General features: G+C 35.6%; 1 protein-coding gene across 2 annotated transcripts; it reads right to left on the reverse strand.

Moving 5' to 3' along the window:
• Positions 1 to 1,555: 1,555 nt before the first annotated feature.
• On the reverse strand, positions 1,556 to 5,210 carry LOC107828025 (putative glycosyltransferase At5g03795). 2 transcript variants are annotated; one of them, XM_016655275.2, is made up of 5 exons: positions 4,957 to 5,210; positions 3,505 to 4,428; positions 3,287 to 3,417; positions 2,481 to 2,829; positions 1,556 to 2,336 (listed from the first exon to the last, which is right to left on the reverse strand). In XM_016655275.2, exons 2-5 carry the CDS (start codon positions 4,354 to 4,356, stop codon positions 1,689 to 1,691), a joined length of 1,980 nt encoding a protein of 659 aa, XP_016510761.1. In that variant the 5' UTR covers positions 4,357 to 4,428; positions 4,957 to 5,210; the 3' UTR covers positions 1,556 to 1,688. The 2 variants fall into 2 exon arrangements, with proteins under 2 accessions (XP_016510761.1, XP_075107252.1); XM_075251151.1 differs by lacking the exon at positions 4,957 to 5,210 and having other exon boundaries at positions 3,505 to 4,474.
• Positions 5,211 to 14,629: the final 9,419 nt, after the last annotated feature.

Genomic DNA, 14,629 nt, shown 5'->3' on the forward strand with positions numbered 1-14,629 from the left:
CACAGGAGAAGTACATAGAACGTGTACTGGAGCGCTTCAATATGAAAAGTGCTAAGTTGGTTTGCACACCTCTTCCTGGTCATCTGAAGTTGAGCAAGAAGATGTGTCCAACAACAACGGAGGAAAAAGAGGGAATGGCCAAGATTCCTTATTCCTCTGCCGTTGGAAGTTTGATGTATGCAATGGTATGCACTCGACCAGATATTGCTCATGCAGTCGGTGTTGTTAGCAGATTTCTCGAAAATCCAGGAAAAGAGCATTGGGAAGCTGTAAAGTGGATACTCAGGTCTCTAAGAGGAAGCTCACGTGAATGCTTATGTTTTGGAGGATCAAATCCAATTTTGAATGGCTATACAGATTCTGATATGGCAGGTGACCTTGATAACAGAAAATCCACTACTGGATATTTGTTTACTTTTTCAGGGGGAGCTATATCATGGTAGTCGAAGTTGCAGAAGTGTGTCGCACTATCTACAACTGAAGCGGAGTATATTGTGGTTACTGAAGCTGGCAAAGAGATGATATGGCTCAAGAGATTTCTTCAAGAACTTGGATTGCGATAGATGGAGTATGTTGTCTATTGCGACAGTCAGAGTGCAATAGACCTGAGCAAAAACTCCATGTACCATGCGAGAACAAAATACATTGACGTCAGATATCATTGGATTCGTGAGCAAGTGGAGAACGAATCACTTCAAGTCAAAAAGATTCACACGAGTGAAAATCCTGCATATATGTTGACCAAGGTGGTACCAAGAGACAAGTTCGAGCTATGCAAAGAACTTGTCGGCATGCACTCAAACTAGAAGATAGTACTACCTCCTCTAGATGAATGAGACTGGAGGGGGAGATTGATATGGTGTCCATCTCATTCAAATGATTTGGTAGCCAATTTGGTTGACTTGGTTTGGTTTGGTAGCCAACCTTGTTGAATTTGTATAATTTGGTAGCCAATTTTATTGACTTGGTTTGGTTTGGTAGCCAACCTTGTTGAAATTGTGAAAAGGGTGTGTAAATTGTCAAATATTGTAGGCTTTAGAGAGTGAGGTTTTAGCTATAAAAGGAGAGCTTAACTCTCATTTCTACATACTAACAAAGAGAGAAAAGAGAAAGCAAGGTATTCCATAAACTATAAGAAAATAGTTTGTGAAGAAAAATAGAGTGTGAGAGATATTGTAGTGAGGTGGAAAAAAACAAAAGAGTGTTTATTTCTTTTGAGGGTGTAGTGGTCTTAGGAGTATTTTTTACTCGTTACTACACAGTGTAAAATTCCTCGCTATAGTGATATCAGTTGCTCTTCTTGGCCGTGGTTTTTTCCCTTATTCAGAAGGGTTTCCACGTAAAATCTTGGTGTCATTATTGCTGCATTTCTATTCTTGCTGATTTAACCATAACTTAGTGTTCTGCGTTTATCACTAATACCGTGAATACTATTTTTACGGGGTTTATTCCCAACAAACAATACATAAATTAAATTAGTTTAAGACCAAAAGCCCATTAAAGTAAGTAATTCATATATAACATTCATTTGAAGATCAATCACCAAATGACAATCCTTTCATTATTGCTCATCGCGTAAACAAAAAACTCTAATAGCAAGTTTCTTGGCAATAAATCGAAATAATGTGCTCACATTTATGTACTCTGCTTTCCTTTCCAAAGCACAAGATGATGATAAACAAAACTAGCTAGGATGCAATCTGGAAAACTCTATTGTACCAAATAGAATGAAGTATCATGTGGAAAATGTCATACTTTACAGGTTCAGGATGCCAAAGGAAATGTTGTTGTACCTTCTTCACATTGTGATACAGTTTCACATATCTTCTTAGTGGGATCGATTCGAGTATAGACTTTAGATTAGGAATGTCCTTCTCTTGGATGAAAACAGCAAAGGACTCCCAGTTCAATGTCTCCAAAAATGGTGGTATGAAGTTATCAGATATGATCACGGGAACGCACTCATATGAAATAGCCTCCACGACTCGTGGACTGTTGACTTCATAACCTCTTGCACAAATGCAGTATCTACTGCTCTTCATGTGCTGGATGTAGTCAGTCTTGCGCATCCGCCCAAAGATTTTCATGTTTGGATCTTTGTTTTGCCAGTACTTTAAAAGAATAGGACGGACATACCCATGCATACTGCCTGCGAAGAAAGCAAGGAATTCTCGTTGACTAGGACGTTTGCCTCCAAGGCTTCTCGAGGGATCAGCTGAGCCAATATTTGTTTCCGGTAGAGGAGCATCCTTTCCTAACTTGAATCCTTCTTTCAAATCAGCATTGCAAAAAGACTTTATGCAATTGGCCATCTCATGCCTAGTTTCTTCTGGGGCCTAAAATAGAAGAAGAAACGACACTTCATAACCATACACAACTCTTATTCTCCGAAAGAGAAACCTGGAAATGATATATATAATACAACTCTACATAGAGAAATAGATTGAACATAGATGATATCAAAAGCTCGTAAAACATACCCAGTCGTGGCAAGCAACAAGAAAATGATCAGCTCCTTGTGTTCTGTTCCAGAATGGATATCTTCCCTTGATCAAATCAACATAGTTCTTCAAATATGCTTTTAGGTTGGTGAAGCTGTGAGAACCGCGCACATACACAACTTCTCCCAAAATTTGAGAACTAAAGGGCAAGTAAAATAGGTGTGCTTTGTTTGGGTCATTGGTAAGGAAATGCTGGCTTGCTTTTAACTGCTGCATGAACCAACCTTCTGAAGCATAGATGCCCTTGAGCCTTGGTTGATGAAATACTGGTCTCTTTCCCTCCCTGTATATGTAAACCTTGAGACTCCGTTCCATTAACTCATAGCTCCTGCATTTCATGAAAAAATCCATTAAACATACTGTTATCTCAAGATTCAACCGAACCAGCAAAAGCCAATTTGTCTTCTCGAGAACAACTTAGTACAATAACAACAACAACAACAAACCCAAACGACAAACCCACAAAGTAGGGTCTGGGGTATAGCGTACGCAGACCTTACCCCTACCTTGTGAACAACTTAGTGACATAAAATAATTACTCTTTGGGAAAGATTAACTTTGTGATAACTAATTCTTTCTTCTTTCAGATATGCAAGTAAATAACTTGAAAAGTGAAACTGACAGAACATGGTGTGGACACCATGACTGATCAAGTACTAGACAAGTCAAGAGTCTAATATAGATACAGTAGCAATGAATAAATTCTTTCTTTTTAGGACAATTTTAATAGGTGGAGACGAATTTATGACAACCAGAACTACCACTACTGGTAAACTAATGTGTACCTTTTAAATTTTGAAACATTGTGATAAACTGGTGCATGTAGGCCTGGATCACTGATAATGTTGGCTGCACTTTCGATCTGTGACTTTGCACTCCGCAATCCTTCATCACTGGCCGAAGACCACATTGGCTTCTGGCAGAATTCAATATAGAAAAGGGATTAGCAACAATTTCCTTCAATGAATTAGCTTTCCTTTATCTTACATAGACCTAGACGTACCGTTAGAAGGCTCGAGGGATGACTCCGGAGCATCATTTTAGTCATTTCAGATATTGACACTACTTCTTCCACTGGCCTATCTGTCGCTTCCTTCACAGCCGGGGAGTTGGTCGTAGTGGAACCATTTCTTGGAGTAGTGGTGATATCATAGGGATTATGAGAACTAGCCAGAGCAGTCGAATTATCACCAACATGTCTAAGTGAAACAGAGGGAGCTGGTAAATTCATGGGCTGTGATGTAGCATTCGAGTTTAAAGGGACGATCACAGCTACTTCATCATTCTGAGTAGTTGTGGCACCATGGCGATTATGAGAACTACCCCGAGTGGTCAAATTATCATTAACTTGTGTAAGCGAAACAGAGGGAGCTGGTGAAATCATTGGCGATGATGCGACGTTAGAGGCTAGAGGGACAATATCATCTTTGCTTTGTTCTTCAAACATCGGGGCTACATTTTCATTATTACCATTGAATATGTAGCCAACTTCCTTAGCTTTATCTGGTGCTAACGTCCTGTTTGGTTTAAGCAATTCCACTCCAGAACTATCATTCGGCTGTGTGGACTGCTGAATTAAAGTTGTATCTTCAGGATTACCAATCGTCTTTGACTCAGTCGAAAAATTGTAGTCGTTTATCTTGATTTTCCCATCAAATCCCGCGGTAACATTGAGTTGTGCATTATTATTGTTCATTTTATTGGAATTTAAACCAGAAAATAGGGATCCTATAAGGGTTCCATATGGAAGTTGTAAGTATTGAACTAGTATGACAAATGCAAACACACTTCCCATTAGCCATAATGCTCTCCTGGTCTCAGCCCGGCACAGAAATAGATGGAACTCAGAACCCATAATTTCTATCTCTTGATTAAATCACTAGCCTAATCCATCTCTTTGCCAATCACTTGAATTCTGATTGAACCACTGGCATTACAAAGGCATCATCAGTCTTTTTTCCTTTTCTTTTTTTTTTTTGGGGGGGGGGGGGGGGGTGTTTGGGTTTGGGGGTGGAAGATGAAGAATCAAAACAAAAAAAGATTTAACAGAGCAATTTCAAAAGAAAAACTGAACTAGCAGAAAATTGATAATCCTTTGAGAGTAGTTCAACCAAGATACCAAGATTTCTGGACCCCAAAAACGAAAAAGAAGAAAGAAAAGGCACAAAGATAATAATTGTTAGATATAGGTTAAGATTGTATTCTACATGTATTAGGACTCTCCTCTAGTATATGGATAAATACAACATGCACAGCTTTGCCCTAAGTGTTACCTATAGTTCAGCAAGTTTGAAGTTTCTAGCTCCAAATAAATCTTCTTAAAAGAAAAATGAGCCGTACATGACAAAAATAGCACTAAATTATTATAATTTACAATTTAAATCCTTACAAAATAAGGGTAAATAAACTATATCTAAGACCAAAAGGGGTTCCAAAGATAAAATTCCAGAATTACCTCTTAACATGCAAAGGCTATACTTACAGCAGAGTTTCCCTCTTGTCACTTCTTCTTTCCTCTACAATCCATGAACTGCGAATATCAAGAATTTGAATAGTAATATGATTGTTGAATAAAGAACTGTGAGTAATGAAAATTCAAGAAGACTGCAAAGCCATGCAAGACGTTGGTTTCTGGGTGCTGTTTTGGAATTCCAAGTATCACTTCATGAATGCCACACGTCCTCGTAAAGTCAGAGCATTTTTGGTTTTTTTAGTCTTTTGGAATTTCAATAAATGTGAGTGCTTCAAAAGGAAGTATATATATAAAAAAAATAAAGCTTAGCACGAATTTCAGATGAAGGTGGTGCCATTTGACATTGATAGACACGTAATTTGGCGTAAATGCCACTCCGTTTTTATTTTATTTCCATTTATTGATCCTTAAATTGGATTTTATTCTCTTTTTATTCTTGGGATTGCTTAAATATGGTAAGTTGTTAAGAGTTCACACTATCTAGTCTAGATATTGACGTGGTGATTTAAACGGTCAATTGATTTTGTAGTTCACTACAAAAAAAAAAAAAATTATATCGAAGTTTATTACTATGTTAGAACAATATCCTCTGATTTAAACTTTGAATTTTCATAGTATTTCTTTTGTCTCTTATACGGTTGGAAATGGAATTGATAAGTATACGATGACAAATAAATATCTTACATTTACCGGCTTAGTTTAAATTCTGAATGCGAATAAGTGTTTAATTACCATGTTCGCCCTATGCGTTTTTCTCACAAACTAACTGATAGTAATTTTACTTTATTCTCTCAAACGCAAAATAATTGATAGTTGTTTAACCTAAAAATCGAGTAACAATTAAACTTATAATGTGATTTTAAGGACACGTAATTTCACTTAATACCAATTGATTTATTTAGAGATAAGTGATGGAATTGACAAGAATATAAAGCAAACCGATGTTGAGACAGTATCCTCAAGTTGGTAAACCCTCGAGAGTAGTAAAGTAAGAACAATTAAAGAACAATAAATTGATGAACAATAGAGAAATATTATATTGCTTTGATCTCTCTGAATGTAAGGTGTTTACAAATGATGGGGACCCCTCTTTATATACTAGAGGAATCCTAATTGTGGTACAATTCTAATTACGGAAGTAAATCCCATGATTGATACAAATAACAACCCTTGATTTGATCCATTTCGAGATTTCCGCCGTGATCTTCGACCGGTTACGGATATTTCGCCTTTCCATTATTGCGTTCCGCTCGAAGCTGATCACATCTGGTCTCGATCGTCGGGGATCTCGATCTCAATGGATACCTCGATCTCTGAACTCGGTACCTTGTTTTCGTGCTCAGGCCTGATCCATTATGAGGCTGACCCTCGATGCAGTTCTCCGATTTCGAAATAATGGCACCGTATATAATAGTATTTTTACTTGATTCTCAAGCAATAGATATACGACAAAACAATGAAATTGTGTTTGACATAAGTATTTATGCTTGAAATACTCCTAAAATAAGTTTTTTCATATTTTTCAAATATCTTAAATATTTAAGTTTAAAATTTTACAAAAAACTGATGGTCAAATCAGTATTCGTAAACATGAAATATGATTAGTGGCCAAGTGGAGCTTAACGGGGTAAAAAATGTATTGGACCTTAGCAGTGGACAACATTTAGGCTGTACGCGCGCGTTGCGCGTGTTGCTGTAATTTTTTTAAAAAAAATCTCATAAATGCCTACTTTATTATAGTATATAGTATAAGAAATTGTGTTCAGGGTATAAAATAAAATATATATGTTCTTAGAAAAGAATGAATATTAATTCTATACCGTTAATACAATAAAGAAAGAAGTTGTCCTATAAAAGTCCTTCAACTTAAAATTTATTTTAGTTTCATAATTTTGTCACTTTCTTTCTATTTTTAGCAAGATTACGCAAGTCTTGAAGATTTAAAAAAAAATTTAAAATACGTTTTGAATTGTTATTTTCAAGTTCATCCTAAAGACACAAATAGGGTCAATGAACCGAGAGAAAATATTTTTATATACCTTTATTCTATTTTAATCAATAAAAAATACTACTAAAAGAGTTTTCTTTGAGCAAGTTTTGAAAATCTATTTTAGTAAAAAGAGTACTCATAACTTTCTTTTGAATTGAAAACTCAGTACTTTAGTACATGTCAATTAAGTATATGTTTTGATCATATTTTTATCGCTATGATAAAAGCATAGTAAATCATTCATGATTTCTCACCGAATTTAAGATGAAGATGATGTACAACACTCATCAAACTAAAGCTTCAGAAACTTTTGTATCTTTCATATTTAATCTAAAATGGGGAAAATAGTTATTTCTGTTATAAAATAAAGACTGTAAAGTAAAGACAAGTATAGAGAGAGACTGATATATTATTCGAACTCAAACTGATGTACATAATGAACTGAAATCTCTTCTATTTATAGAAGAAAGGAAGCTGCTCTGTAAGCTGCTACTATAAGCTGTTGTGTAAGCTGCTACTATAAGCTGCTGTGTAAGCTGCTACTACAAGCTGCAGTGTAAGCTACTATAAGCTGCTGTGTAAGCTGCTACTACAAGCTGCTGTGTAAGCTGCTACAAGCTGCTGTGTAAGCTGCTGCTGTACCAGATGTGGATAATCTTCTACTGAGAGCAATATTTATCCATAACGGAGTACTGAATGGATAAGCTTATTATATCCGGTATGGATAATCTTCTACCGGGGGTAATGTTTATCCATAACCAGGTACTGAAAAGATAAGCTTATTATACCCGGTATGGATAAACTTCTACTGGGGGTAATGTTTATCCATAACCGGGTACCGAAGTGATAAGCTTCTTCAGGAAGCTTATTTCCAATATAGTACTAAATAGATAAATATATTTACGGTGGAGTCCCATATGGATAAGCTTCTTCAGGAAGCTTATTTACAACGGAGTACTAAATGAACATCCATAATATAATATATTTATAACACTCCTCCTTGGATGTTCATTAAAAGATAATGTGTCTCATTAAAACCTCACTAGGAAAAATCACGTGGGAAAAAAATTCTAGTGAAGGAAAAAGAGTACACATATTTAGTAATACGCATTGTTAGGTGCCTCATTAAAAACCTTATAAGGAAAACCCCATGGGAAAAAACCTTAGTAAGGGAAAAAGAGTGCATCGCGTATTTTACTCCCCCTGATGAAAACCTTGTTTCAAATATTTGAGTCTCCGCGTTCCAATATTGTATACCATCTTCTCAAAAGTTGAAGTTGGCAAAGATTTAGTGAATAAATCTGCTGGATTATCACTTGAACGGATTTGTTGCACATCAATGTCACCATTTTTCTGAAGATCGTGTGTATAGAATAATTTTGGTGAAATGTGCTTCGTTCTATCTCCTTTTATAAATCCTCCCTTCAATTGGGCTATGCATGCAGCATTGTCTTCGTATAAAATTGTGGGTCTTTTCTCACATTCCAAACCACATTTTTCTCGAATAAAATGAATTATTGATCTCAACCATACGCATTCCCTACTTGTTTCATGAATAGCTATTATCTCAGCGTGATTTGAAGAAGTAGCAACAATAGATTGCTTTGTGGAGCGCCATGATATGATAGTACTTCCATATGTAAATACGTAGCCGGTTTGAGATCGAGCTTTATGGGGATCAGATAAATAACCTGCATCTGCATAACCAACAAGGTCTGCACTATCTTTGTTAGCATAAAACAAACTCATATCAAGAGTTCCCTTTAAATATCGCAATATATGCTTAATCCCGTTCCAATGTCTCCGTGTAGAAGAAGAACTATATCTTGCTAGTAAATTAACAGAAAATGTTATGTCAGGCCTTGTAGCATTAGCAAGATACATTAGTGCACCAATTGCACTGAGATAGGGTACTTCGGGACCAAGGAGTTCCTCGTCCTCTTCTGGAGGTCGGAACAAATCCTTATTCACTTCAAGTGATCGAACAACCATTGGTGTACTCAATGGGTGCGCTTTGTCCATGTAAAAGCGTTTTAAGACCCTTTCTGTATAGGCAGATTGATGGATAAAGATCCCGTCTGCTAAATGTTCAATTTGCAGACCAAGACAAAGTTTTGTCTTTCCAAGATCTTTCATCTCAAATTCTTTCTTAAGATATTCAATTGCCTTTTGAAGCTCTTCTGGAGTTCCAACAAGATTTATGTCATCAACATAAACAGCAAGTATAACAAATTTTGATGCCACTTTCTTTATAAAAATACATGGACAAATAACATCATTTATGTAACCTTCTTTCAGCAAATATTCACTAAGGCGATTATACCACATGCGCCCAGATTGCTTTAAACCGTACAAAAATTTTTGTAATCTGATTGAATACATTTCCTGAGATTTTGCTTCAGGCATTTTAAATCCTTCAGGAATTTTCATATAAATTTCATTATCAAGTGAACCGTACAGATAAGCTGTAACTACATCCATTAGATGTATTTCGAGCTTTTCATGTAGTGCTAAACTGATGAGATATTGAAATGTTATGGCATCCATAACAGGTGAATATGTTTCATCAAAATCGACTCCAGGTCGTTGTGAGAATCCTTGTGCAACAAGGCGAGCTTTGTATCTTTCAACTTCATTTTTATCATTCCTTTTTCGCACAAAAACCCATTTATGACCAACTGGTTTTATACCAGCAGGTGTTTGGACTACTGGCCCAAAGACCTCTCTTTTAGCAAGTGACTTCAATTCCGATTGAATTGCCTCTTGCCATTTTGGCCAATTAGATCTTTGTCGACATTCTTCGACAGATCGAGGTTCAAGATCCTCACTATCTTGCATAATATTAAGTGCAACATTATATGCAAAAAAATTATCCACCACTATTTCAAATCGATTTAAATTAATCCCATCACCGTTCGAACTTATTAAAAGTTCCTCACTCACATGAGCTTCGGGTTCATTGATTTCTTCAGGAATCTCAGAACTAATCAGATTTTGGGTCTCTTCAGGAGATCCCTTCATAGTATCGTTTTGATCATTTGTCGATTTTCTTTTTCGAGGATTTCGATCCTTAGAACCCAAAGGCCTACCACGCTTCAGGCGTGCTTTAGGTTCACTAGCTCTCATGCTAGTAGATGGTCCTACTGGGACATCAATTCGGATAGGCACATTCTCTGCTGGGATATGTGACTTAGTTATCCTTTTCAAATCAGTAAATGCGTCTGGCATTTGATTTGCTATATTCTGTAAATGGATGATCTTCTGGACCTCCTGATTACATATAGGGGTACGGGGATCAAAGTGAGATAATGATGAAACTTTCCACACAATTTCTCTTTTGATTTCCTTTTTCTCTCCCCCTAATTGTGGGAAATTTGTTTCATCAAACCGACAATCTGCAAATCGAGCAGTAAATAAATCTCCTGTCAATGGTTCAAGATAGCGAATAATAGAGGGTGATTCAAACCCAACATATATTCCTATCCTTCTCTGTGGTCCCATCTTACTACGTTGTGGTGGTGCTACTGGCACATATACAGCACATCCGAAAATTCGTAGATGGGCAATATTTGGTTCATGACCAAAAACTAATTGTGACGGAGAATATTTATTATAATGTGTCGGTCTGAGACGGATAAGTGATGTTGCATGCAAGATAGCATGGTCCCAAACAGTAGTGAGCAATTTTGTTTTCATAAGTAGTGGTCTTGCTATCAATTGCAGGCGTTTAATAAATGACTCTGCATGGCCATTTTGAGTATGAACATAAGCTACAGGATGTTCAACTTTTATCCCAACTGATAGACAATAATCATCAAAAGCTTGAGATGAGAATTCTCCAGCATTATCAAGGCGAATGGCCTTTATAGGATAATCTGGGAATTGTGCCCTTAATCGAATTATTTGGGCTAATAGCTTTGCAAACGCCAGGTTGCGAGATGATAGTAGGCACACATGAGACCATCTTGAAGATGCATCTATTAGGACCATAAAATATCTAAACAACCCACCTGGTGGGTGAATAGGTCCACATATATCCCCATGTATACGCTCTAAAAAGGCAGGGGATTCAATACCAACCTTCATCGGTGATGGTCTAGTGATCATTTTTCCTTGATAACAAGCATCACAAGAAAATTCGTCATTTGTAAGAATCTTCAAGTTCTTTAATGGATGCCCACTCGAATTTTCAGTAATTCGTCTCATCATTATTGATCCGGGATGGCCCAAACGGCCATGCCAAAGCACAAAAGTATTTGAATCCGTAAACTTCTGGTTTACGATAGAGTGTGTTTCAATTGTACTAATTTTTGAATAGTATAAGCCAGAAGATAAAGTTGGTAACTTTTCTACAATGCATTTCTGGCCAGAAATATTCTTTGTAATACAAAGATATTCCCTGTTCATTTCATCTATTGTCTCTACATGATACCCATTTCGGCGGATATCTATAAAACTCAACAAGTTTCTTCAGGACTTGGAGGAGAACAATGCATTGTCTATAATAAGTTTTGTTCCCTTAGACAGAAATATTATGGCTCTTCCGGAGCCTTCAATCAAACTTATATTACCAGAAATTGTTGAAACATTTGCTTTTTCCTTATGCAAATAAGAAAAGTATTTCTGATCGTTGAATATGGCATGAGTTGTTCCACTATCAATAACACAAATATCTTCATGATTTGTCTTTGATCCAAACATAATTTGAGGGTTATCCATATTCTTCAAAATAACATAAATAAAATATATTATAGTAAACATCATTATCAAAGCATAACTTTTATTTATGTACAACAATTACATAACCATACTATCTATTACAAACAACAAAAATTAAAATATTTATATTTCTACAGATTCACCACCGATTACATGACTTGTTTCTCCTTCTGGGAGTGCAAAGTAATCAGCTACATCCAAATGCATGAAGTCTAAATTATCTTCAGAAATAAAATTTGCTTCAGCATTTTTCTCTGTCTTCTTCAGGGAGGCTTGATAAAGCTCAACCAGGTGCTTTGGCGTACGACAAGTACGTGACCAGTGCCCTTTTCCTCCACATCTATAGCATGCATTTTCTACATTTGGCGCTTGCACCGCTTCATGCTTTTGTTCCTTCCTTTTCCACTGCTGGTGGTGAGGAGGCTTCTTTGGTGCATTATTATTACCATGATTGGGGTTTCTTCCCCGACCACGGCCATGACCACGACTGGGGCCACGACCTCTTCCACGTTTAGCTTGGTGGAAGTTCGTCTCATTCACTTCAGGGAATGGACAAGAACCAATAGGTCGACTTTCATGATTTTTCATTAATAGCCCATTATGTTGCTCTGCTATAAGAAGATGTGAGATAAGTTCAGAATACTTTTTAAATCCCATCTCTCGATATTGTTGCTGCAGGGGCATATTCGAGGCATGAAAAGTGGTGAAAATTTTCTCCAACATATCATGATCAGTAATATTATCACCACATAATTTTAATTGGGAAATAATTCTGAACATAGCAGAATTATACTCACTGATAGATTTAAAATCTTGTAGCCTTAGATGAGTCCAATCATAACGTGCCTGTGGAAGAACGGCCATCTTCAGGTGGTCATATCTATCTTTCAAATTATTCCACAGTATGATTGGATCTTTAATAGTGAGATATTCCACTTTCAGGCCCTCATCAAGGTGATGGCATAGGAATATCATTGCTTTGGCACGGTCTTGATTTGATGCCTGGTTTTTATCCTTGATGGTGTCTGCCAGACCCATCGCATCAAGATGAATTTCAGCATCAAGCACCCAAGACATGTAGCTTTTGCCCGATATATCCAGGGCTACAAATTCAAGTTTAGAAAGATTTGACATTATTTAGGAAAAGAAAGTTCTTACCTCAGATACTTTCAAAATATTTGCTCGAGATGGTAGAGCTTCGTGCTGATAACGTGTTATAAAATAAAGACTGTAAAGTAAAGACAAGTATAGAGAGAAACTGATATATTATTCGAACTCAAACTGATGTACATAATGAACTGAAATCTCTTCTATTTATAGAAGAAAGGAAGCTGCTCTGTAAGCTGCTACTACAAGCTGTTGTGTAAGCTGCTACTACAAGCTGCAGTGTAAGCTACTATAAGTTGTTGTGTAAGCTGCTACTACAAGCTGCTGTGTAAGCTGCTACAAGCTGTTGTGTAAGCTGCTGTTGTACCAGATATGGATAATCTTCTACTGAGAGCAATATTTATCCATAACGGAGTACTGAATGGATAAGCTTATTATATCCGGTATGGATAATCTTCTACCGGGGGTAATGTTTATCCATAACTAGGTACTGAAAAGATAAGCTTATTATACCCGGTATGGATAAACTTCTACTGGGGGTAATGTTTATCCATAACCGGGTACCGAAGTGATAAGCTTCTTCAGGAAGCTTATTTCCAATATAGTACTAAATAGATAAATATATTTACGGTGGAGTCCCATATGGATAAGCTTCTTCAGGAAGCTTATTTACAACGGAGTACTAAATGAACATCCATAATATAATATATTTATAACACTCCTCCTTGGATGTTCAGACTTCTATGTTGAGAAGCGTTCAACTTTCTTTGGTAGAAGATAATTGTAGAGAGATAGAGGCATGAATTCAAATATGTTTAATTATTTATACGATAAAGTTATTTATAAGATAATGACTAATTACATCTAAGTATTAATTGGTAATATATTACAAATAATTTTTAACACAAGTTACAACTTACTATAGTTAAAAAATAATACTTATATTGTTAGGGTACACTACATAACCATATCACAATCACCAATACATTAAGAAAAAGGCTATAAAAAGGTGTTTCACATTTCTTTTTTCAAAATGATGTAAGAGTTTTTTATCAAATGTTGAGGGAAGAAATATGTAACTCAATAAATATACTTTTATAACTCTAAATATAACTACGTATATATTTTTTCATGATAGGAATATGAGACACAAATTTAACTACATAGGATTAAAAAAAAAACTAATGGATAATTAGTATGTGGTAAATTTTATATATTTATCGTTTATAGTTGTATTAAGTTTTAACGAATAAATTTATTAATAATCTAATTAATTTAGTCTAAAATGATTAAATTAGCTATAACAAAGTAAGAAAGGAAATGGACAAAAACTTAGAACAAGCATCACCGCGTTTCATGTTTAGAAAATTAAAGTCACCAACAAGGAAATAAAGCTTTTTATATTAATATTTTAATATTTAGGACTTTTTTACCTAGTTCAAATAAGTACTGTTTTGATAAGCAAAATTTTAATTGATTTTGAAGTACTAAATATTAGAAAAATAACTTAAATTATAAGTTTGTCCAATGTTATACTCTATTTTTAAAGGGCAAAAAAGGTGAACGATATTTCGCTAAAGGTTTTCGTGCTTTTAATATAGTATAGATGAAGGTCTGAATCTAAATCATTCATATCTTAACCATTAAGACTGTTTGTTTTTTCAATTTTACAACCACTTAATGGGCCTGAATAGATATTAATGATTAAGATCTATAACAAAATCTTATATCATTAAGATGTTATTATTTCAAGAATTTTATAAAAATAATATTTCACTATTGCTCCTACACTTTCATCACTATTCACCATTACCACTGTTATCGGTGTCTTTTACCATT

This window comes from Nicotiana tabacum, chromosome 1 (assembly GCF_000715075.1).
Source record: "Nicotiana tabacum cultivar K326 chromosome 1, ASM71507v2, whole genome shotgun sequence".
NCBI lineage: Eukaryota > Viridiplantae > Streptophyta > Magnoliopsida > Solanales > Solanaceae > Nicotiana > Nicotiana tabacum.

Bases quoted from the DNA above. Each gene is read 5' to 3' on its own strand.
- LOC107828025 (XM_016655275.2), bottom strand. From the start codon at position 4,356: ATGGGTTCTGAGTTCCATCTATTTCTGTGCCGGGCTGAGACCAGGAGA. The intron at 3,418-3,504 runs GTACGTCTAGGT...GAATTCTGCCAG, and splicing joins ATCCCTCGAGCCTTCTAACG to AAGCCAATGTGGTCTTCGGC. The intron at 2,337-2,480 runs GTATGTTTTACG...CTTCTATTTTAG, and splicing joins TTGTTGCTTGCCACGACTGG to GCCCCAGAAGAAACTAGGCA.